The sequence below is a fragment of the Octopus sinensis genome, linkage group LG14 (assembly GCF_006345805.1).
Source record: "Octopus sinensis linkage group LG14, ASM634580v1, whole genome shotgun sequence".
Classification (NCBI taxonomy): domain Eukaryota; kingdom Metazoa; phylum Mollusca; class Cephalopoda; order Octopoda; family Octopodidae; genus Octopus; species Octopus sinensis.
This window is the reverse complement of record NC_043010.1, coordinates 25,905,489-25,929,667: the sequence shown is the minus strand read 5'-3', so window position 1 is coordinate 25,929,667 and position 24,179 is coordinate 25,905,489. Positions and strand designations below refer to the sequence as shown.

Genomic DNA, 24,179 nt, shown 5'->3' with positions numbered 1-24,179 from the left:
AACAGTGTAACAGTTTGCTTTGACATGCACTTACATTGTGATTTCTGCAATGTGGTGCATAAATTGCCAAGTAAATGAGAAGCATCTTTGCTTCCACTGATTTAGTTGCAAAGTGTTGAGTAAAGTTATTTGATTGCAAACCTCCTTTAAGTTTTTTTATTATCACTGGGTCACACATAGTCCCCAGATGGTAACATTGATTTCAAGGCCTTCCCAGATGAGTGACTGGTTATTCAAAGACATTTATAGATTGTAAATTTATTCTGTCCAGTTATGTATCAGTATAGTGGTCATTTGCAAACTCCAACTTTCATTTCTCCTTAGCCCTCATGTCACACAGTTGTTAATGTTTATTTCAGTTGGGTCATGCCCTTCCAATTGCTATAGATTTGTAATGCATCTTACAGCTGTGCCTGTCACCTGCATGGTGAGGAATACTACATTGGGAGTGGTAACGACTAGGGTACTGTAGCTGACTGCTTATTGTGATCATTCGTCTTTTGGTTTCCTGTAGCTTTGCTCTCTTTTACAAACCCAGTGAACATATATTTCCTATTTCAAAGAAATTCAAACAATAGATATAAGACCTAAGGTAAAAAGATTCTCAACAATTCAACTTCTCTGCTTGACATTAAGACACCCACCACCAACAGAGGCCTTAACTCTCACATTTTAGAGCTCCATGACCTCCATTTTTCAGGAGCAAAATCCTTTTCACAGGTTCAATAAGACTGGAATTTTGGAATATGCTCATAAAAATCAGTAGTATGGGATACATGTGGCATGATTAAAATTTTTGCATGAAATTCAAAACATAGATATTCCAGTTCATTACAGAAAATATAACAGAAAAGTCTAATTCTTCAATTGCATGTAACACAGGCAACACCGGGTATCTCTGCTAGTATATGTATATATATGTATGTGTGTGTGTTTGTGTGTATATATATATATATATATATAATAAAGTACTCATTCATTGTTGGCCTTGTGTTGTTTCAGACATGACAAAATTTTATTTTATTTCTATTAAATTTGATGTTCTCTGCCAAATTCACTCCTGTCATTGTATAATTTTGTTGTAATTTCCATTTTTAAAAATTTTTTCAAGAAATACCAGCAGCAGCAATCCCTTGAAAGGTCTCAGTGTGTCTCAGCTAACTGAACATTATACTAATTGTGTGAAGCTGAATGCTGAAAATGTGAGTATTAACTACATTAACCATTTTCATACCAACCTGCCTGATTCTATGATAAAAGCTTCTTGCTTTAAAACGATCTAAATCAGTGATTCTCAACCAGGGTCCATGTGACCCGGGGGGTGGGGGTGGGGGCTCTATATAAGATTTGCGGGTGTCTACACGAGCAAAATAGTTTTTCAAGTGTTTATGAAAAAATTTTCCTTCAGATGTGTTTATTGCGAGAAACAGCTAAGTTTAATATGTTCCGGGTGACTGAAACATGTTCTCTTAGTGAGTGTTGCTGCAAATTTACGTAAGTGAATGTGTGAAAACCAAAACAGGAATTCTGAAAGGAGTATCTATGAAAATAGGTTCTGATTGACTATAGGGTTCCACCAGAGGATAATAGTAATCAAAGGGGTTCATAGAACCGCTGGTCTAAATCAATATCTTCCATCAAGTCTTTCATGTTAATCTATGTTCCATTGTTAATTTATGCTCGAAACAACAGTTTAATAATGACAAAGTTATTTTATTAAATTCTTTGTTATTTTTAAAACTAACTGAAACAAAGCCAGTATATTTCAACAGAAATATCGTAACAAAAGGGTCAAACATTTATCTCAACTCTCTTTTCCAGTACTTCTAATTTCTTATTCATAATCAAATCTTTTTAGTCTCTTTGGAGAGCAACTTGTTCTGAGATTATAGGTTGTAACTAGAATGCTTGCAATACAGGGTCTTGCAGATAAATTGAGACAATTTTTACAATGCATAAAACTGGTTATAAATACTAAAATAATGGAACTAGACAGATATAATTTTAATGTGACATTTATTATAATAAAACATTTATCACTCAGTATGGCTGCCGTTTTGGACAATTACTGCCTCCACACAAGACAGAAATTTTTTTGCAGCTGCCATGACCTCCACATTTTTGATTTTGCATGTTGCACACACGATGCCGTCTTCAAAATGTTGATACTCAAGTGTGGTGAAGTATTGGTCTTTGCTTGAAGTATGCCCCATAAAAAGTAATTGAGAAGGATGAGATCTGGGCTATTACTAGGCCAGATGTTGGCCCTTACAAAAAATAGCACCTTCTTACCAAAGAAGGCCTGTGTTGCTTTTGATCCATGGCATGGTGCAGGATCCTAGATAAACACCACATTGTCAAGCCCAAACTTCTGCTCCATCCAACGTAACAGAGAGTTCTTCAGGATGTCCAGATGCTCCTTTGTGCCGATCTTCAAACCAGACTCAATGAAGTGTGAATCCCTGATACTTCCATCACTGGCCACAGCTCCATATACCATCACAGAAGCAGGATTCTTAGTCTCAAACACAGATGGGTCGTCAGAAGGGTCGTATGCAATCACTTGAGAATTCCTGTGATTCACCTCAGTGAACTTCTTGTCTACAAACACAAGTTTTTCCTGCATCTTGATGCTTGATGAACGACAGAAGCTTTGGGTATCTCTCGGCTCTGATTGCTTTGGCTTTGGCTGTTAGGAGGTGATAGCTGGTCATGCCAAAGTTCCTGTCCACTGCTCTGGACACTGTGGAATTTGACACATTGCATTTTTTGCAAGAGCTGTCATGGATGGGTTGGCTTCAACTGAGTGTTTGAGGCCAACAAGAAACTTTGGATTGTGCTTGGAGTCATTTCAAGTCTTGTGTTCTTTTCTATCAATCTTCCCCTCTTCTTTAAACTGTTTATACACACGATAAACTGTTGCTTTTGGAAGTTTTGTCAACTTAACAATTTTATTGGCAGTATGCTCAGCACGTGCCAAAACAACAATGATGATCCTGTTGTTCCATGACTTCCTGTTGCCAAATCAGTTTCGCTATTTACCTGACAAATAAAGAAGAGGATTAAATTTTCAAGCAAGCAAAGTTCTGTCAAAAAATGAAATAGTCAACTGCTTAAAATTGGTCTCGGTTTATCTGCAAGACCCTGTTGAGTAGTTGCATAAGTCATTTAACACACATACTCTCTCTCTCTCTCTCTTACTCTTCCCTCCTCTTTCTTTCTCTCTCCACTTTTGCTTCAAATCCTGTCAGAACTGACTTATAAATCATACTTCTGGAGTTTTTATAATATAATAAACACAATGTGTTAATTATTACTTTATTTTCTAATTCTAGAAAATCACCACAAAGAATGCATTTGGTCTTCATCTCATTGACTATATGACTGATCTTCTCAAAGGAAAAAAACTGGGAGATTTTCAGGTGAGGCATACAAGTTTTTCCTTTTTCTTTAAGCAAGAGGCTGGTCAAATCCCACATCTCACTTGGGGCTTGACCAATGTGATGTGGGACTTGACCAGCCTCTCTAACACATCATTATTGGAAGTAGTTACGAGACTAATTAATAGCTTTGATTTTGAAGCTTCTGGTTTGTCTATTTGTGTGTGTCTGTAAGATCAGCAAATATTTTTGTTTTTACAAGTTTCTTATTTGGGGTGGGCATACAGGTATATATAGTAATCTCTTGACTATCACAGGGGTTATGTTCCAAAATCCTCTGCAATAGGTGAAAATCCACGGAGTAGAAACAGCACCGTACTGTATATTTTTATTATTATTTTTATAATTTGTATATATTTATTGTATTATAAATGCAAAACAACACCACGGAAGAATCAACGTAAGTTTAAATAATAAACTACGATACAGCGACGGATTATTCTGTGTGTGTGTGTGTGTATGTGTATGTGCATATGCATACATGTGTGTGTGTGTGCACACATGCATGTGTGTGTGTGCACATGTGCAAATGTGTGTGTGTATAAATATATATATAATCAGGGATAGACTGAGAGTATTAAGGGCCCTCGGGCATAACTGTTTACCAGGCCCCTTAGCATTGATATCAGTAGAGTTAATGTGGAGTGCGGGTTCCTCGGGCAGTGCCTGATCAACTGATGGCTCAGTCCGCCCAATATATATATATATATATATATATATATATATATCTATACAATATGTTACATTACTCAGTAGTCAAGATAAAACTCTGAGTTTCAGGAAGGATATTATCCAGTTAATGAAACACTTCGGACTTAGTATAACTATAGACACTAACCTGACGGTTGTCAACTTCTTAGACGTTTCCTTAGATCTTAATAATAATATTTATAAGCCTTATAGGAAGCCCAATGATAGACTAAGTTATATTAATGTAGGTTCATGCCATCCCCCTATAGTATTCAAAAATTTAGTTAAAAATATTAGTAAGAGGATTTCTAGCCTCTCATCTAATGAGGACATCTTCAATAGCGTTGCCCCAGTTTATAATAAAGCTTTAAAAGATAGTGGTTTTAGCGAAAAAATAAAATATACACCTATCACCAGCCCAACAATAAGGAAAAGGAATAATAGAAATAGGAAGGTCATCTGGTTTACGCCCCCTTACTCACCCGAGGTGGCCTTCAATATAGGTAAATATTTCCTAGCACTGATAGATAGACATTTTCCAGTTAACCATGCTTATAGGAAACTCTTCAATAGACACAATTTAAAAATTAGTTTTAGTTCAACTACCAAATTTAAAAACATAATCAATCATAACATACAAAAAACACAAGAAGAAAACAGCTGTTCATGCAGGAATAAAGAATTGTGCCCGCTAAATGGAGCTTGCATGTCCAAGACCATCATATATGAAGCTACCGTAAACTCTATAACCACTAAAGACACCGTTTCGACGAAGAAATACGTGGGCCTGACAGAGGGTAATTTCAAGGCCAGGTTCAATAACCACACTTTGAGCTTTAGGCACTGGAACAAAAGAAAAGCGACACAATTATCCAATCATATTTGGTCTTTAAGAGATAAAGGTGTCGATTATAACATACAATGGAAGATTTTGGCCAGATGTAAGCCCTATACCAACGGCAGCGGAAGGTGCGGTTTATGCGACATGGAGAGATGGCTTATCTGGAAAAGCAGCTTAGACCCTACCACATGTCTAAATACAAGGACAGAGCTTTTCGGATCATGCCCACATGTGACTAAATTTCTGTTACGTTTTTGGTCCCCTAAAGAAAACGGATAGAACATGCTTTCTGTGTAATGTCCCAAGAAGATTTTATATATTTTTATATATTTTTATATATTTTTATGTATTTTTATATAATTTTTATGACGAAAAATGCGAGCGATGTATAAGTACACAGGCAAAGCAGAGTTATAACAGAGCAATTTCCCTTCATTTTTAACGGTATTTTTTCATAACGTTTTCAAATAGCCAGATAACCGAAGAGATGGTGTTGTGGATTTCCACTTCGGCATCTGAAACTCAGAGTTTTATCTTGACTACTGAGTAATGTAACATATTGTATAGATAAATTTCCTCTATTTACATAATATTGAGGTCTCTTTCTTTTTTTTGTTATCTTACCGTTTTATCAATATATATATATATATATATAATATATATTTGTGTGTGAAAAATAAAAATGGAATAAGTAGAGTCAACAGGAAGGAGTACATTTAGACAACTATTTAATAAACACTACACCTGTTTCAATACAACATAAATACATATATACACAGGATTTAAATTAAGCTACAGCTTACCTGTATAATGGGATCCAGTAGTATCTCCTCAGGTGATATGTAATTGCTCTCCCTGTAAGTAAATGCTAACACATCTAACTGTGTGTGTATGTATATATATATATATGTATATTCTTTTATTCTTTTACTTGTTTCTGTCATTTTGACTGCAGCCAGGCTGGAGCACTGCTTTTAGTCGAACAAATCGATCCCAGGACTTATTCTATGTAAGCCTAGTGCTTATTCTATTGGTCTCTTTTGCCGAACTGCTAAGTTACGGGGACGTAAACACACCAGCATTTGTTGTCAAGTGATGTTGGGTGGGGACAAACACAGACACACAAACACTCATAAATATATTTATATATATATATACGACAGGCCTCTTTCAGTTTCCATCTACCAAGGCTTTGGTTGGCCCGAGGCTATAGTAGAAGACACATGCCCAAGGTGCCACGCTGTGGGACTGAACCTGGAACCATGTAGTTGGTAAGCAAGCTACTTACCACACAGCCACTCCTGCGCCTTCTTCTTTTTCTTCTTCTACAAAATCAGGTATATATATATATATCTCTTATTATAAAAGGCAGATTTTATCTGCCTCCCTTTGGGAGTTATAGAAATCTACAATATAGGATTTCTTCAATTACAATTTACCTAGCATTTTTAAGAGTACAATGCATCGCGTCATGCCAGGTCCAGTTTTTAAAATTTAAACTCCAATTAAGCAAAATTTACAGAAAACTCACATTCTGGTGTGTGTGTCAAATGCTTTTCTTAGTCTGGTTTACACCACACGCAAACGCACACACACAGTGGGCAACGAATAAAATGAAAGTAAATAGCGACAGAGTGATTTGAGGAAGACTAAACTGAAAGTATTTAAACCACTACTCAAAAAATAAAAAAACACAGCAAACAAAAACAAATAAATACATAACCATTTAATCCTCACACAATTTCTTCAATTAGAATTTACCTAAGATTTTTCAGAGTACTTCAGTGGGTGATGCCATAAAAAATTTTTCAATTACACCAATTAAGACAAAATTCGAGAAAACTCAATATTTTACATACACTCCGAAAGCATTGATGTACATGTGTGCGTGCGTGGTGTGTGTGTGCATTCCTCACACACACGCATACACATACAACTACATACAACTACATACAATACACTACATACACACGTGTGTGTTTGTTATTAGTAAAAAAGGCGCCAAAACTCAACTCACTTATCATTCCAACACATTTGCAAAGACACACGGACGGACAGAAAAGGTAAATTGGTTTTTATTTTACTCTGTATATATTTTATTATATAATATTATATATAGATATATGTATATATAATTGCAGTATGAAACAGTGTTTATGTATAAACAGACGACACTTATATATAGTTACCAAGCCGCCCGAATTTACCTATTCATATTTAAATGAGAATATCAGAGCAAATCTCTTTAGTACATTCGTGAAACACGTATTATACTTCGTAAACACTTCAACTACAGTTTTGTACAAAAATCGAAGTGTAATTTTAATTCCGTGAATTATGGGAGATTTTTTCCGAAATTTGTTCCTATTGTGTTTTCAAAATTTGTAATTCTGACAAAAAATGTCAGAATTCGAGGATTTTCTACTGAAGACCTTCATAAATCTAACTCTATGACTGAAAAAAAAAAAAGCATCTTTATATAAGAGTGAAGTTGTGTGTCTGTCTCCTACGATTTAGATTCCTAACTACTCCCACATTTTGCGGTGCAGTTTAACCAAAAGCGGGTATCTTATAGTCGTGATTCATATCGAGCCCTTCTGGGTATTAGCGTGCGTCTACGATGAGTCTACGATTTTAAAAAAATTTACCATCATATTTTTCCATTTTAATGCATTTTTTTCGCTTTTATATAAGGCAGTGTTTCCCAACCTTTTTTCCCGGCGCCCCACTTTTTCATAGCAAAAGTTTTTACGCCCCACCTTTTCCCATGTCCACTCACATTTACAAGTACATGTGGGCCTACTTACAATTGAAAAAAAAATCAAAAATTAAAAAATTGTATTCAAAATACAAAAAAATAGTTTGAGAATTGAAACAACAGGCACTGAAAGTGCATAACACCCAATAAATCGATAAAATTATTACGATTTCTCATGTTTTTAAAAAATGTCAATTTATAAAGAATAAAGAAACACGTTTTTTCAGTTCAATTATTTGACGGTCAGCTCGACTAATTTAGTGAGAACCCTGTGCCTGATGCATACAGCACAAGTTTTTAATTTGAGGAGACAACTTTGTTAATTTCAGTCGTAAATCGCCACATTTTGTAATCTCAAGCTGGTTTCTCTTGGCTTCGAGCAAATTATCAACTGCACTAAAACCACATTCGACCAAATAAGACAAAGGGAAAGGAATCAGTAGCTCTCTCGCTGATGTAGAAATTTTAGGATATTTTCTTTCAACCTCGTCATATAGCCACATCTTTGTACCTTTCAATTTAAACAAAGTCTTCACTGATTCATCATGTTGTAATTCTGATAACTCTTCTTGGTATTGGATTGTAGCATCAGAAACGTTAATCAGAAGCGGTTGAGTTAACCAAGAAGGAAAATTCATTGCCTTTAAATCGCAAAATCTGTCATTGAAATCCTTTATCAAGATATTTAAATGATCAATAATTACAATGCCAGCATCATTCGTTATTTCACATTTACTCAACCAGTAAAGTTCACTGAAATTTCTTTTGGAAAATTTCTTTTTCCATAATTCGAGAGCTGTAATAAATCCAAAAATCTTTGCTTTTGCATCAATAAGTGTCATGTTTGCACCTTGAAGTTGTTTATTCAAGTTTCCAAGTTTCTCAAATATGTCTGTCAAATAACTGACAAATGCTTTTCCATCCGTTGTTGACAGCAATTTCATTTCACATTTATCACTAAGAAAGTCGTTAATCTGATCAAATAATTCCATGAACCTCTTTAAGCAGTTTCCACTTGATAGCCATCTTACTTCTGTATGAAGCAATAATCGAACATGTTCGGCACTTTGATTTATACAAAACTGCTTAAAAAGACGTTCAGATTTAGAATTTCTTTTAATGCTGTTGACACACTTGATCACACTTTGAAGAATCTTGTTAAGAACAGGGGACAATTTCTTGGCAACCAAGTTTTCTCGGTGTATTACACAATGGACAGTCAACATGTTTGGATTTTCATCCTTCATCATTTTTAAGCATCCCGTATTCTTGCCCATCATGGCAGGTGCACCGTCTGCCGCACATGCCAGTAAGTTTTCCTTTGGTATTTTGTTTGCATCCAAATAATGTTTGATTTTGATGTAAATATCATTTGCAGTTGTGGTGGTTTCAAACGATTCGCAGAACAGCATCTCTTCCTGAAACTCCTCGTGGTCAATATACCTCACATAAGTCAATAACAGAGCCTCACTGTCCCGGATTGTGGATTCGTCCATTTGTAATGAAAACTTACGCAATTTTAATTTCTCAATGAGCTGGCTTTCAACATCTTGCCCCATTTCATCTATTCTGTTCGAGACAGTGTTATTACTGAGTGGCATAGTCCTGATATCTCAATCATCTTTTTGTAATACAGTTTTTAAGAATATTGAGATAGCAGGTTTAATCAGTTGCTCTCCAATAGTGTGATTCTTTCCATGTTTTGCTATAAGCAAGGAGATTTCGTAGCTGGCTTCAAGGGCACGAGTATGAGGCGCTTGTTTTGCATGAAATAGTGAAGTGAGTTTTGTTCGGTTTTTAAATTTTTCTTTCAATGATTTGAAGTATTCCAAATCTAAATTAGAATTATTAGGATGTCTTACCTTTAAGTGCGCTTCCAGCCTACCTGCCTTCATTGACTCATTGCTCATCGTCTGATTACATAATAAGCAAAACGGTTTACGCTCATCATGCTCATCAGGAATGAATCCAAACTTCAAAAACTCCACCGCGTATTGACGAGTCTTCTTCTTGTTTGGTTTGCTCATTTTCAATAGGGCTAACAAAAGACTAATTGAGGCAAACTAATTGAGGCAATTGATTGGCTTATCTGAATAGTAAGTTTATTGCTCAGTGCGGGATCTTCTTTGTCTCGCTGGGGTGCGAGAGTTTCCGATGTGGAGGCTTCAAAGGAAAGACGGAATCTAAGGTTGTGCCCGCGATGACCGCTCGTCATGTACACATATTTTCACAGCCCACTTCTATGCCCCGCGCCCCACCTGAATTTTCTCAGGCCCCACCTTGGGAATCACTGATATAAGGGAAGTAACTCTCTAAAAATATCTACGATGTGTCAACGATTTAAAAAAAATTTACCTTAATTTTTTTTCAATTTTTAATGCATTTTTTTGCTATTTTTTGGCTATAACTCTCTAAAAATGCTTATATATTTATTTCCCTTACAACCCGAGCAACGCCGGGCGATACTGCTAGTATATATATATATATATAAATATATAATTAAATAAATAAATAAAACATATGCATATATACATACATATATGTACGTACCTACCTCTACATGCATATATGGGTACAGGACACCCAAAAAATGTTGAACACAATGAGAAACGAAAACATAAACACAAAACCAAGGAAATGGATATTTTTTTTAAACAACGAAAAAATAGAGTACAGGACATACAAAACAAGGAAAATTCCCCGTCTTCAGTTGCCTTAATTTCATCTACTCTATGTTTCGAAGGTCAAGGCGATACATGACTTCAATGAAATTTTCCTTCCCGCGAAAATCAAATTAAATAAAATTTGAGATTTTTTTGCGGAGGGGTAAAAATGGTAACAAAAACAGGACAGTAACGACAGTACAAAATATAAACAATAAAAGACAGGACACAGAGAATAACAGTAACACAAACAAGAAGGGCTGTTAAGCCAAACAAGATAAAAATTTTTTACGAACGCTATTCTTTGAGAACGGCAGAGCAACAGATTTACCGTCTCTACTTGGAGGAAGCCGGAGAAGAAAGACAGAAATAGGCACCTCATCACGTGACCGCAACGGGACGGGGGAGTAGGAGTAAGAGAAAGGGAGAGAAAAGGGATGGTTGTAGAGAAAAGAATGAAGAATGAGAGAGAGAGGGAGAGACAGTAAGGTAGAAGAAAAGGAAAGCCAAAAGAATGAAGGCTGAGAAAGGGTTGGGGAGAGAAAGGTTAAGAGTGTGCATCATTATTAATATTAAGAACAATCTTACTTCGAAATGGATGCGTGCGTTCCGTCATATATAAATATATAATTAAATAAATAAATAAAACATGCATATATACATACATATATGTACGTACCTACCTCTACATGTATATATACATATATATATAGACATATCTATTTACCGAAAGTCAATCAACTAATTTCATTGCACCATTACACGGAGCAAGTGTGTATATGTGTCCTCTCTTTTAATCTGATGTTGGAATATTTTGTTTTTGTTTATTCCAGGTTGCCGGTACCACACTAGATGCCAGTGCCAAAATCTATGCTAGTCGGGTTGATGCTATACACTCTGAGACATACAAAGTCCTCAGTACTTTAAGTTGTGGCAATAAGAAGAAAAGTAAGAGCAGTTTGCATCATCATCATCGTCATTCTAATGTCCAACTTTCATTATCTTTCTGTCTGTCTTTCTAGTAATCAATCTTCAATCTAATTCCCTGTCAATCTGTCTGTCAGTGTGTCAGTAATTACATATGTTGTTGGTGCTGTTGGTGGCAGTGATGGTAGTACCACCAAAACTGATTTATTTATTTATATTATTTATATTTCTCTTTCTGCAAACAATAAAGAAAAAGGTGATGGAGATGAGAATGGTGAAAGTGATGATAACAATGGTGATGATGATGATGATGATGATGATGATGCTGGTAGTGGAAGTTTAGATGTTGTAAAAAAAAAGAAGAAAAAGGTAATCCTTTAAAGTTATTTATTGCTGTTGTTTAGTCATTTATTTACCTTTTTTTTTTGGTACTTTATGTGGTTTTGTTGGGAGTTGCTGCTCGCCAAATAGGTAAGCAGTGAGAGTAGATTTACTTGCTTAAGACTCAAGTTTTCATATCCTGGCATTGCTTGGCCCCTGCACTGTGCATATAGCCAAAATACTTAACTCTCAACAGTATACTGTTACTAGGGGTAAACTACTGGCATTTTATGGCTGTTTGACCCTAAAAAGATGAAGAGCAAAGCTGACCTTTGTGGGATTTGAACTCAATGTTAACAGCTGGAATAAATTCCAAAAGGCATTACTTCTGATGCTGTAAAGTTCTGCCAGTTCATCTCTGTTGAATAATATAATGATATCTTATTGCCTTTGCACAGCTTCTAATGCTGGAGATGTACTACGGTATCAGCTGTTCACTACCAGTGAACTAAGGTAACACCCTTTATTTTTCAAGCACTTTCCGGAATATTCAAGCGGTTCCAAGCAGTGTTGTTTTCTGCAAGTGCTGCACCCTTATTGGAGCCCCTAATTGTTCCATTTACAAGATTTTTGCTCACTGTTCCCAAGGCTCTGACAATTATTGGTACTACTGCTGCCTTTTTCATCAACCACAACTGCTTAACTTCCCAAGCTAACCTGTCACATCTCTTGACTTTTCTTTCTTCCTTATCTACCTTGTTGTCAGCTGGGTCTGCTATAACTATGATCCAGCATAGTTTGTTTTCTTTCTCAATTAAGACTATGTCTGGTTTCCTATTCTCTGTCTCATGGTTGCACTGAATTATTATTATTATTATTGCCTTTGCACAGCTTCTAACGCTGGAGATGTACTACGGTGTCAGTTGTTCACTACCAGTGAACTAAGGTAACACCTCTTATTTTTCAAGGACCTTCTGGAGTATTCAAGCAGTTCCAAGCAGTGCTGTTTTCTGCATGTGCTCCACCCTTATTGCAGCCCTTATTTGTTCCACGTACTTCTCAAGATTTTTACTCACTGGTTTCCTATCCTCTATCTCATGGTCACACTGAATCATAAAATCCCATAGGATCTTTGCATTTTTATTTTCGTTGATGCCTTTGAGTGTGTGGTCGTACCAATTTTTTGCTCTGTCAAGTCCATATTTGTTGGAGATGTACTACGGTGTCAGTTGTTCACTACCAGTGAACTAAGGTAACACCTCTTATTTTTCAAGGACCTTCTGGAGTATTCAAGCAGTTCCAAGCAGTGCTGTTTTCTGCATGTGCTCCACCCTTATTGCAGCCCTTATTTGTTCCACGTACTTCTCAAGATTTTTACTCACTGGTTTCCTATCCTCTATCTCATGGTCACACTGAATCATAAAATCCCATAGGATCTTTGCATTTTTATTTTCGTGATGCCTTTGAGTGTGTGGTCGTACCAATTTTTTGCTCTGTCAAGTCCATATTTGTTGGAGATGTACTACGGTGTCAGTTGTTCACTACCAGTGAACTAAGGTAACACCTCTTATTTTTCAAGGACCTTCTGGAGTATTCAAGCAGTTCCAAGCAGTGCTGTTTTCTGCATGTGCTCCACCCTTATTGCAGCCCTTATTTGTTCCACGTACTTCTCAAGATTTTTACTCACTGGTTTCCTATCCTCTATCTCATGGTCACACTGAATCATAAAATCCCATAGGATCTTTGCATTTTTATTTTCGGTGATGCCTTTGAGTGTGTGGTCGTACCAATTTTTTGCTCTGTCAAGTCCATATTTGTTGCAAAGTGTCCAATGGACAAGCCTGGCTATATTCTCATGGCATCTCTTATATTCCTTCTTGACTAGTGGTGTACATTGGTTAGTAATATGCCATACGGTTTCACCATTTTGTCCACAGATTCTGCACTTATCACTTTCTGATGTGTTGTCTATTCTGTATTTTATATAGTTTGTTCTTAGTGCTTGCTCTTGGGCAGCACAGATTAGAGTCTCCATTTCTGGTTTTAAATCACTCTTAGTCATCTACAGCCATCTTTTTTTTCTGTCTGTCTTATCTTCAACATCACTATGAAATTGACCATGCATTCTTTTCTTTATCCACCTATTTTCAGTTTCTTGTACAGTGCTTTATCTTTCATCCTACACAAGTCTAACCTTCTTACTTCTAATAATAGCAGTCCTGTGGCATTTTTTACACACCATGCTATGTTGTTTTCTTCTGCTCTAATGCTGTGTTGTCGTCGTTGCCTTCTTCTTCTGCTCCTCCTCCTCCTTCATCGTCGTCATCATCATCATCATCATTATTATTATTAATAGTAATAATAATAAGATGGCGAGCTGGCAGAATTGTTAGCACACTGAACAAAGTACTTAGTGGTATTTTGCCTATCATTACATTCTGAGTTCAAATTCCACCAGGATCAACTTTGCCTTTCATCCTTTCGGGGTTGGTAAATTAAGTACAAGTGAAACACTTGGGTCAATGTGATCAACTAGTCCACTCCCACCGAATTGTAGGTCTTGTGCCTTTAGAAGAAAGGATTATTATTATTATTGTTATTGCCTTTGCACAGCTTCTAATGCTGGAGATGTACTACAGTATCAGCTGTTCACTACTAGTGAACTAAGGTAACACCCCTTATTTTTCAAGCACTTTCCGGAGTATTTAAGCGGTTCCAAGCAGTGCTGTTTTCTGCAAGTGCTCCATTCTTATTGAAGCCCCTATTTGTTCCACGTACTTCTTGAGATTTTTGCTCACTGTTCCCAAGGCTCTGACAATTATTGGTACTACTGCTACCTTTTTCATTGGCCACAACTACTTAACCTCTCAAGCTAACCTTTCATATGTATCGACTTTTCTTTCTTCCTTATCGCATACCTTGTTGTCAGCTGGTCATGCTATATCTATGATCCAGCATAGTTTGTTTTCTTTCTCAATTCAGACTATGTCCCGCTTCCTACTCTCCATCTCATGGTCACACCGAATCATAAAATACCATAGGATCTTTGCATTTCTATTTTCGATGATGCGTTCAGATTTGTGGCCGTACCAAGTTTTTGCTCTGTTAAATCCATAGTTGTTACAAAGTGTCCTATTATTATTATTATTATTATTATTATTATTATCATTATTATTATCATCATCATCATCATCATCACCATCATCATCATCTCATCATCATCATCATCAATGGTAATGATGATATTATAATAAAGTAAGTTTAACACTCCATAGTACCTTCTCTTCTATCATTATTTGAAGACTTAAACCTTTGATGATTCAGTGCCATGCAAACGTTCTGGGTTACAGAAACTAACCATCTTTGTCAGACTTCCTTAGAGTGGAGGATCGCATTCTTTGTCATTTGTCCTTGCATGTCTTGAGATCAAATCCTACACACTGCTGGGGTGATGCAACAAGGAAACACTCTTGGAATGTTTTTCTTTCTCTCTTGCTGTGAATTCTGTGAATCTTTTGTTGTTGTCTCGATATTTTGGTTTAGGTTACAGGATTGGAAGCTGGTTTTCCAACATGCTTAGGAACCATATTTTTTACCTGATATCACATTTGATCGCAGTAATGAAGCTTGTATTAATCTGTTGCTCTTCGTTTAACTTCAGAAACGGAACACATTTATTGAAACCAATTTGCAGAATATTAATGTGGAAAAGCTTGAGATTGACTTTGAGGTGAGAATTGATTTATTTATTTCTATTTTCATTTTGTTTCTGTGTATATAAACAAAACAAAACAAAACATTTATAAACAAAACAAAGCAAAATCATTGTTTACAATGTTGTTTAGTTGGTATATTAAGCTTGGCTGACCTGTGGTTGAAAAATTTGCTTCCTGACCTGTGGTTTCAGGTTTAGTTACACTGAGTGGCACCTTGCACAGGCAGTGTCTTCTGCTATGGCACCAGGCTGACCAAAGCCTTCTGATTAGATTTGGTACATGGAAACTGAAGAAGTTCATTGTATGGCACTATTGTGGTGCCACATAAAAAACACCCAGTGTGCTCTGTAAAGTGGTTGGCATTAGGAAGGGCATCCAGCTGTAAAAAAAACCATGCCAAAACAGACATTGGAACCTGATGTGGCTCCTGGCCTTGCCAGCTTCTGTCCAACCCATGCTAGCATTGAAATTGGCGTTAAGTGATGATGACAATGTTGTCGTAGGAGGAGGAAGGGCATCCAGCCATAGAAACCATGCCAAACATACACTGGAGCATGATGTAGTTCTTGGGTCCAATGTATTCTGTCCAACTGTCCGACCCATGGCAGCAGGAAACACACATGCTAAATGATGATGATAATGATGACACGCCTGTGTTTGTGTTTGCTGGCTTCTAAACATTGGTTTCCTGTTGATGTCATTGGCTTGCAGTCCACCACAAAAAGATATCACAACTTCCTAATGTCATGACATGTTTGCATGGTCTTTGTATGCAAAAGGTTCTTTAATTGGAGTTGTTTGTATCTATCTATGTATTTTATTGTATGTGTAGTATATTGTACAGGTAATGTAGCATTGTATATTATATGTAAGGAATGTTTCATAGCATACAGAATTTATTACCTCTGCCAAGGAAGGAGGTTATGTTTCCATTGGTGTTGGTTTGTCCGTCTGTATGCAAAATAACTCAAAAAGTTGTGAACGGTATTTGATGAAACTTGCAGGAAAAGTTGGTAATGACACAAGGAACAGATGTTATATTTACTTTACATGAAGTATTACAATTTTATGTTCTTTGATTATCTCCCTTGAAAACACGTTCATCGTTTCCACGTAACCTATGGTGGCGTTGCTGTTTCTAAAGTTTATTTTCGTTTCTCTATTAGTAATTTTACTCGCATATCTATCTTAAAGTGAGCTGCTTGGCGGAGGATGACATGACAAGCCTTGACTATTGGGATGATTCCTGTTTTTAAAGGGTATTTTTTTTTTATAAAATCTTATGGCTGTTATTTTTTTTTACCTCTGCCAAGGAGTTTATGTTTTTGCCAGCATTGGTTTGGAAAATTGGGCGATTTTCAGCATGCATGTATATGGGTGGAAATGAGCTGCTTGGCGGAGGTCTGCACTTTCCGAGTGCTTTTCTAGTTGTATATTGTTCATGTTAATTCATTTTATCTTGTATCTCTGAACCCTTCTACTTTCTTTCTTTCCAAAGATGGACCCTCTGTTCAAGTCCTTAACTTCATCTTTTGCTGAAGGCAACTCAAATCTGTTACTTAGTGCTATCAGTTGTTACACTGATTGCTGTGACATTGTGCTCGATTCTTCTTCTGTCATCAAAGACATTGAGGATAAAAAAGTGCACAGCTCGTACAGAGATTCAATTGATGTCGAAGATATTAAGAGTAAGTTTTTGTTTTGAGTTCTTTTATGTTATCTTTTGAACAGTCTTCTTTTTTTATGTTTATCACTTCAGGCGTAACTGTTGTGGTTAAGAAATCCACCTTCCAACCACATGGTGCTGGGTTCTGTCCCACTGTGTGGTACCTTGGGCAAATGTCTTCTACAATAGCCCCAGGTCAATCAAAACCTTATAAGTGGATTTGGTAGATTAAAAGTGAAAGAAGGCTATCATTTGTGTATGTGTACATTGGTGTGTGTGTGTGTGTGCCATCTTTTCTTGGCATCATACAAGAGTTGTAAACAGGCATCACTGTCATACAAGCAGTGTTATTCATTTCCAGTCATTCATGAAAGTGTGTCCAGTCAGGGAGAACTAATATTTTGCTTGAAACCTGGTGAGGGTTGGCCACTGGAAGGGCATCCAGCCATAGAAAATCCACATCAGTGAACCCCATTTGACCCATGTAAGCATGGAAAAATAGACATCAAAATGATAACGATGAGATAATGATGTAATGCGGATGGAATGAGTTTTGCCTCAGGGATTTAAGCGTGTGCAAAGCTACAGTAACTTTACAAACCTGTCCAACCCATACCAACAAGGTAAAAGAAAACACCAAGAGAATTTCTGCTCGGTCCCTTTATCTGCTTGAAATAGAAGCCTTACACATTGCACTGCTGGCAGAAGTAAGAGCTGGTCTCAAAACTCAAGAACAAACAGGCAAGATTGAATTTTGGATTATCTGAGGAACAGCCAAGGTGATGCAGATTAATCCCACAACTTAACCTTTTATCTTTAGGTAAACAGGTTTTGAAAGATCTGGACTGTTGCTCTTATCTGAGCAGTGAGATCAGAAGCGATGGAATCACAGAAAGTGATGTGAACAGAAGTGGTAAAGTAGGGGTCATATTACAGCATATGAGCCAATCTGGGTAACAAAGCATCAGTACTGACACAAAGGCTATGCTATATAATGCAGTAGTTCTGCCAACATTGTATTATAGTCATAAATGAGTGTCACTGTCATACAAGCAGTGTCATTTGTTTCCAATATCCTGTGAGAACATGTCTTGCTATTGTCTTAGCTGGAAACAGGTGAGGAAGGGCTACTAGCCATAAAAAATCTGCTTCAGATACTTCTATCCAAACCATACAAACATAGAAAAGTGGACATTGAAATAGCGCTGCCACTGACATCAGTTATTGTGCACAGTTGTGCCTATGTGCACCTTGTTTTCCATTGTAAGCAATCTTATTGATCAGGAATTGGTCTAATGGTAGGGAGCCAATTCTCAATATTCAAAATCTGGTAGCCTCAGGTTACATCCACTTTGAAGCAGTGTTTTCAGTACAGCACCATATTCCTTCTGGAATTTAAATGACTCCACTCAAACCATTCCAAAGTGCAGTCCTTATGCCCAAAGTTCTTAAAAGTTTCAGAGATTATATTCCCTCCAACTGCATGCCATTTTAAATTTAAATTTAGTGTTTTGTCTCCCTTGTCTTTTCAAACCCCATTTAATCATTAAGATAATGATTGGTTCTTCTCATTATGGATGTAGTTTTAATTGATTATAATTTCTTGGTTTGTTACATTATGTATATTCAATTTGGTATTTAATTAGGCAAACTGAAGCAAACACAGTTATGTCCCTTCACCAAGTTTGTGAAAGAGAAGCTGATACTGTTTAACCTGTTGTAAACGTTGATTTAGCAGAAATGATATCAAAGACGTCTTATATGTGACCATCCTGTCTATTTTATAGAGATAGTGTGTATGCTATTCATTTCTAAAGACAGTAAAGTGTAATCTGAGGTAGACTAGTCTGCTGTTTCTATATAATTGCAGTTTTTAACCATTAAATTTTAAGCAATATCACAGGTCTGATTAAATTTTATTGATTGAAATAATAATTATTAGAATCCATTCGTTTTTGCTAAGAAGAAACAACTCTGTCCTGGTTGTGGAGAATTTTGAAATTCTGGAATTGGTGAATTTTCCAAATATGTTTCGAGCTACTGTTTGGTTTTTAAAGTGCTTTTTCTGCAGGAAATAATGAAGATGTTTGAAAAAGTGCAAGACAGTTGGAAAGAGGATCTAGGAATGAAGCTAGATGTAGTAGAATTTTGTCGCCTAATTCATTAATTTCTGCAAAATCATCTGTAAGACATAGTCAGGCATTATTACTAGAGAAGAATTGGTTCATTTTGACTGACCAATGCTGCAGTTCTGGATGCATTTTGATGTATTTGTTAAAACTAACATTTCATTTTCCAAGTTGAGATTTGAAACCGAATCTAAGGATTCTCGCTCATCTGATCCACCACTGGCTGAACAGGCATGAAAGAAATTTCTTTGGCCTGTCAAAAAGTGATGGATAGATTTCCATTCGACCTCTAACCTGAACTGCGTACAAAGAGGGATGATTTTGATGACGTTAAGAAGGACATGATGGTGGTGATGAAGATGGAGGTTGCCGTAATGCTGTTGGACAAAGTTGTTAAGTCTCAACGTAGCTGCTGTGGTAGTGGTGTCTGGTGTTGGAACAGGCTGTGTCTTCATGGTCAGTGGCTAGACCTTTAAAGGTCTGGAACCAAAGACGTCAGGATGAGGAAAAGCTGAGTTTTTATAAGGAGCTGTAGGCTAAAATGGGGTAATAAACAGGCTGACCCACGTGATCCTATTTAGAGCCTCTGACTGATTATCCACTACAAGTTTGTACTATTGAATAGGAGACAAAATGTGCCAATACCAACCAATCAGATTAGGGGACACAATGTGATCCAAATAGCAGCCAAAGGCTAGCTGTTCCCTACTACGTTCGAATGCATGTATATATAATAAATAGGAGAGGGGCTTTCACCTGAATCTACACTACAGAGTTGATGGATGGATTTCCATTCAACCCCCAACCTGACCTGTGTCCCTGAAGGTTCAACTGGACAATAGGTGACATAGATTAGTAGAAACTACCCCTATGGTATATCTGTTCTTCTAGCTAGGATGACCATTATAAATATGGTTTCCTTAGACACACGACAGATAGCCAGATGGCTTGTGACAGACAAGCAACCAACAGAAAGCCGCATAATCAGCATGAGCAGAACACAGACAGGACAGAAAAACAACACGACCCGACCAGATGGCCAACACACACACACACAAAATATGCCATGTACTATCTCATCACATTGACATACTACTTCTGTTGTTTCTTTCACTTCATCAACTCGAAGCAGTTGGTAACTTCATGTAGCGGCTTTCATTGATATTGTAAATCAATCTTTGTGTATCCATCACGTAGATGCAACTGTTGATCAAATAAATTATTTAAATTACAGTCCAATGCTTTCCTCATTGTTTTGCTTTGATGTCGTTCAACACACCTATCTTAATCTGCTACACCCGACAACGTACATTGAACCATCAACGACACCTTTTGCTATACGTCCCGCTACACGTCCTGGCAGTTCTCTGCTATGATAGTGTTGCCAAGAATAAAAAAAAGCAGTGAATGATTCCACTTACCAATCACTAAATAAAATCCATAACCTTCTTTTGGTACCTACTTCAGTTTGGTAAAGTGTTTCAACTTAGTCCAGGCATCATCATCATCGTTTAACGTCCACTTTCCTTGCTAGCATGGGTTGGACGATTTGACTGAGAACTGGCGAACCAGATGGCTGCACCAGGCTCCAATCTGATCTGGCAGAGTTTCTACAGCTGGGTGCCCTTCCTAATGCCAACCACTCTGAGAGTGTAGTGGGTGCTTTTATGTGCTACTGGCAACGGCCACGCTCAAATGTTGCTTTTTACATGCCACCTGCACAGGAGCCAGTCCAGCGGCACTGGCAACAATCTCACTTGAATGTTTTTTCACGTGCCACCAGCACAAGTGCCACACTATACAAAACGTTACCAGTTGTTGTACAGAGTCCAAGTTTCCTTACAGGTCATGATCACGATGTGATTAAGAAATTGATCATTTTTTGCTGAGTGAAAGGATCACAGAGCAGAATTCATAATAGCAATTTTAAAAACTTTTGTTCAGTTCAAGCATCATCCATTTGTCCAAAAAGAATTTTTGGTTGTTCTTATTCTTTGTAGTTTTTCCTTTTTCTCCTCTCTGAATTAAGCTGCAAAGTTTCTTGTCTTCTCTTTTTTGCAGATCACGTGGGTAAAAGTAAATTCTTAGAGGCTCAGATATGCCCAACATTCTCTACTTTTGAATTCAATGACTGGAATGAACAAGCTGAGGTAAAATTCTACTTGATTTATTTTCTTTATATTTAATTCATAAAGTTGCGAGTATCTAACGATATACTTCTCTGGTATGAAGCTCAGGGGCGTCAGGTTTTTTTTCTAAGTGAGTTGAAACCCAAGTTACAGAGCTCTTTGCCTTTTATTCTTTCATTAGTTTGAAAAAAAGCTAGTTAATTCTGTTACCGAATGCAAGTTTCATTTTCCGCTAAATCATCCAAGGGAGACAATTCACTCTTATCTCGTACCAAGCCATTCATTTTTGCACTTGTGTGGCAAAGTCTTATGGATCGTCAGAGTCACACAAAATGCCTTCTAATAATTAGTTGCATACCATTACATTCAGTGTTCAAATTCTATTATGGTTAGCTTTGCCTTTCAGTCTTTCGCAGTTGAGTGTTGACAAGTAAAATACCAGTTTTGTAGTAGTGTTGATTCTTGCCTGTTTTTCTGTCTCTCTCTCTGGAAGAAATTTTTGGTGGTCAGACTTGAAGTTAGAAATTAGTTCCATGTTGTCTTGAATCAAGATGTCCATATAAGTACATGGCTCTTCGTACAGCTAACTACAGGGTTCATGTTGGATTAGGATTTCCATATGAATACATGGATATCCCTACTGTTAAATACAGGATCCCTGTTAATTTATTCATGTGGAAATGCAGCTAATCCTAATACAGACACCATGTTGACCTTCATTAAATTGACCATGTGGTAACACGTACATAATCCTACTGTCAAACAGACGTTCTATGTTGGTTTATCTTTTGTTGTTGTTATCAGTACAAGTAAGGCAGCAATCTGCACAATTATTAACACATCAGGCAGAATGCTTAGTGGCATTTCATCCATCTTTATGTTCTGAGTTCAAATCCCACTGAGGTTGCCTTTGCTTTTCATACTTTCAGGGTTGATAAAATAAGTACAATCTGGTGGTGGTGGTGGGTTTGATGTAATCAACTACCCCACTGTCCTGAACTTGCTGGTCTTGTGCCAAAATTATAAATACAGGTGTAATCCACTTTGAAAATACATATAATCCTACCATTAAATATAAAACTAGGGTTTTTTTTAAGGATCTCTGGAGTAATGTTGCTCGACTGGGTGCATAGCTTGAAGGGTTCTATCCAAGTTGAGCCACCACTTCTCAACATTGAACAGTCACATTTCTGGTCCTACACACATGGAATTAGAAAACTGTAAGGTAGAACTTAAGAACTACAAGATCGATTCCTTTAGCAAAGCCATCTGGCAGGAAACATAGGGGTAGACCAAGATCAAGATGACTGAATGATATCCATAACCTCAGTTAGTCATACTTAAGAATCCAACCAGAAAGTGCTAATGATGCTGGCTTCTGATCAGACCCTATGGAAGAGGTACACAAAGACTCTACCCCCCCCCCCAACTCTCAGGAATTGTGGGCAAAGAAGATGAGTGGCTGTATAAGCCTGGATAATCCAGCTGTGCAAATGCACTCTCTATTTTGATGGCGTTAGGAAGGGCATCCAGCTGTAGAAACTTTGCCAGATCAGATTGGAGCCTGGTACAGCCTTCTGGCTTGCTAGTCCTCAGTCAAACTGTCCAACCCATGCCAGCATGGAAAGCGGATGTTAAACGCTGATGATGATGATGATGATATAAGTGGTCCATGTGATAATCCTATTGTTAAGTGTATGCTTAACAACTCCTGGTATCCTGGGGTTCTCTATGGAATACCTAATGATGTCACTGCTGTTCATGCATCCACTCTGTATTTTTAGCCTCCTTCTGCAAATTCCAGGCAAATTTTTTGTTGTTGTTTCCAGGCTATGAGAATGAATGATGAAGCTGACCCTGAGTATGCTTTTGATGCCGATGCTGAACTTGAAAATATTCCTGATGGCTATGATGATGGAGATGATTATGCTGGTGAAGACAACGATCCAACTGCTTTTAGTAATGACCTTGATGAGGACATTGTCGGTACAGGTTAGTGTGAATGGTTTTATTCTCCGTGTGTATGTGTATATTGATGTTTTTGTAGGCAAGTGTATGCCTGTGTATGTATGTTTGTGTGTGCGTGAGTGAATTTTTATTTCCCCTCGTTTTGACTTGCATGTTTACTGATTATAAACAAAAGCTTCACTGATCATGCAGATGGTGTAGGTAGTTTCCCTGCAGTCCACTGAGGTTATGTGCTTAAGGTGTAGGTTGTTTGATTGATTGATTGGGGGATCATTGCCTGGATACAGGTGAGAATTGGCATTAGGAAGGACATTCAACTATAGCAAACTCTACCTTAACACAGTCTCATCTGACCCATTGCAAGTGAGGAAAAGCAGATGGTAAAATCATGATGACTGTCTTTGTCTTATGTGCTAAATTGTCTGTTTGTGTTGTAGATACCTCGTGTGTTTGTGAGAAATGGTGCACATTGTGTGTGTGTGTGTATTTGTCATACATGGAACACACTGTCACATGATTGTCAGTGTTCCTCTCATATATACTCCATGTTTTTACTCCCTTTCCTCTCTCTCTTTATCATATATGCTATATTTTCTCTCTCTCTCATACACATGATAACTCCTAGTGTTGTATCATTTCAGTCAGTAACAAACATGTTGGTGGTGGTGAGAATATCCTGTCTCCAAGAGAATCATCTCTACTACAAAAGACATCTACAAAGTAAGGATTTTTGTTTTCTTTCTCTCTCTCGCCTTTGTAATGACACCCCACCACCGGTTCTTATTTCTCTGTCTCACTCCTCCCTATTTAGCCCTCAAAGGAGGGAGAAGAGGAAATATGTCATAACAATGCTGCTTATCTCTTTCACACACCACTGCCGCCTGACGGGCTCCCATGCCAGTGGTACATAAAAAGCACCATTCAAGCGTGG

General features: G+C 37.2%; 2 protein-coding genes across 2 annotated transcripts in view; one reads left to right on the top strand and one right to left on the bottom strand.

Moving 5' to 3' along the window:
- Positions 1-24,179, top strand: part of LOC115219099 (condensin complex subunit 2) — a 90,166-nt gene that overhangs the window by 26,919 nt on the left and 39,068 nt on the right. The window contains exons 3-11 of the mRNA XM_029789172.2: positions 1,112-1,202; positions 3,336-3,422; positions 11,226-11,340; positions 11,570-11,688; positions 15,302-15,370; positions 16,855-17,044; positions 21,213-21,301; positions 23,110-23,272; positions 23,890-23,968. Of these exons, the coding sequence (XP_029645032.1) occupies positions 1,112-1,202; positions 3,336-3,422; positions 11,226-11,340; positions 11,570-11,688; positions 15,302-15,370; positions 16,855-17,044; positions 21,213-21,301; positions 23,110-23,272; positions 23,890-23,968 (1,002 nt within the window). The remainder of the gene's footprint in view (positions 1-1,111; positions 1,203-3,335; positions 3,423-11,225; positions 11,341-11,569; positions 11,689-15,301; positions 15,371-16,854; positions 17,045-21,212; positions 21,302-23,109; positions 23,273-23,889; positions 23,969-24,179) is intronic.
- On the bottom strand, positions 7,793-9,338 carry LOC118765920 (SCAN domain-containing protein 3-like). Its single transcript, XM_036508752.1, has 2 exons — positions 8,548-9,338; positions 7,793-8,062 (listed from the first exon to the last, which is right to left on the bottom strand). The coding sequence occupies exons 1-2, from the start codon at positions 9,328-9,330 to the stop codon at positions 8,027-8,029; spliced, it is 819 nt and encodes a 272-aa protein (XP_036364645.1). The 5' UTR covers positions 9,331-9,338; the 3' UTR covers positions 7,793-8,026.

Coding starts and splice junctions, on each gene's coding strand:
- LOC118765920 (XM_036508752.1), bottom strand. CDS start 9,330: ATGCCACTCAGTAATAACACTGTCTCGAACAGAATAGATGAAATGGGG. Junction 8,063..8,547: donor CACTTATTGATGCAAAAGCA/AAGATTTTTGGA, acceptor ATGTGGCGATTT/ACGACTGAAATTAACAAAGT.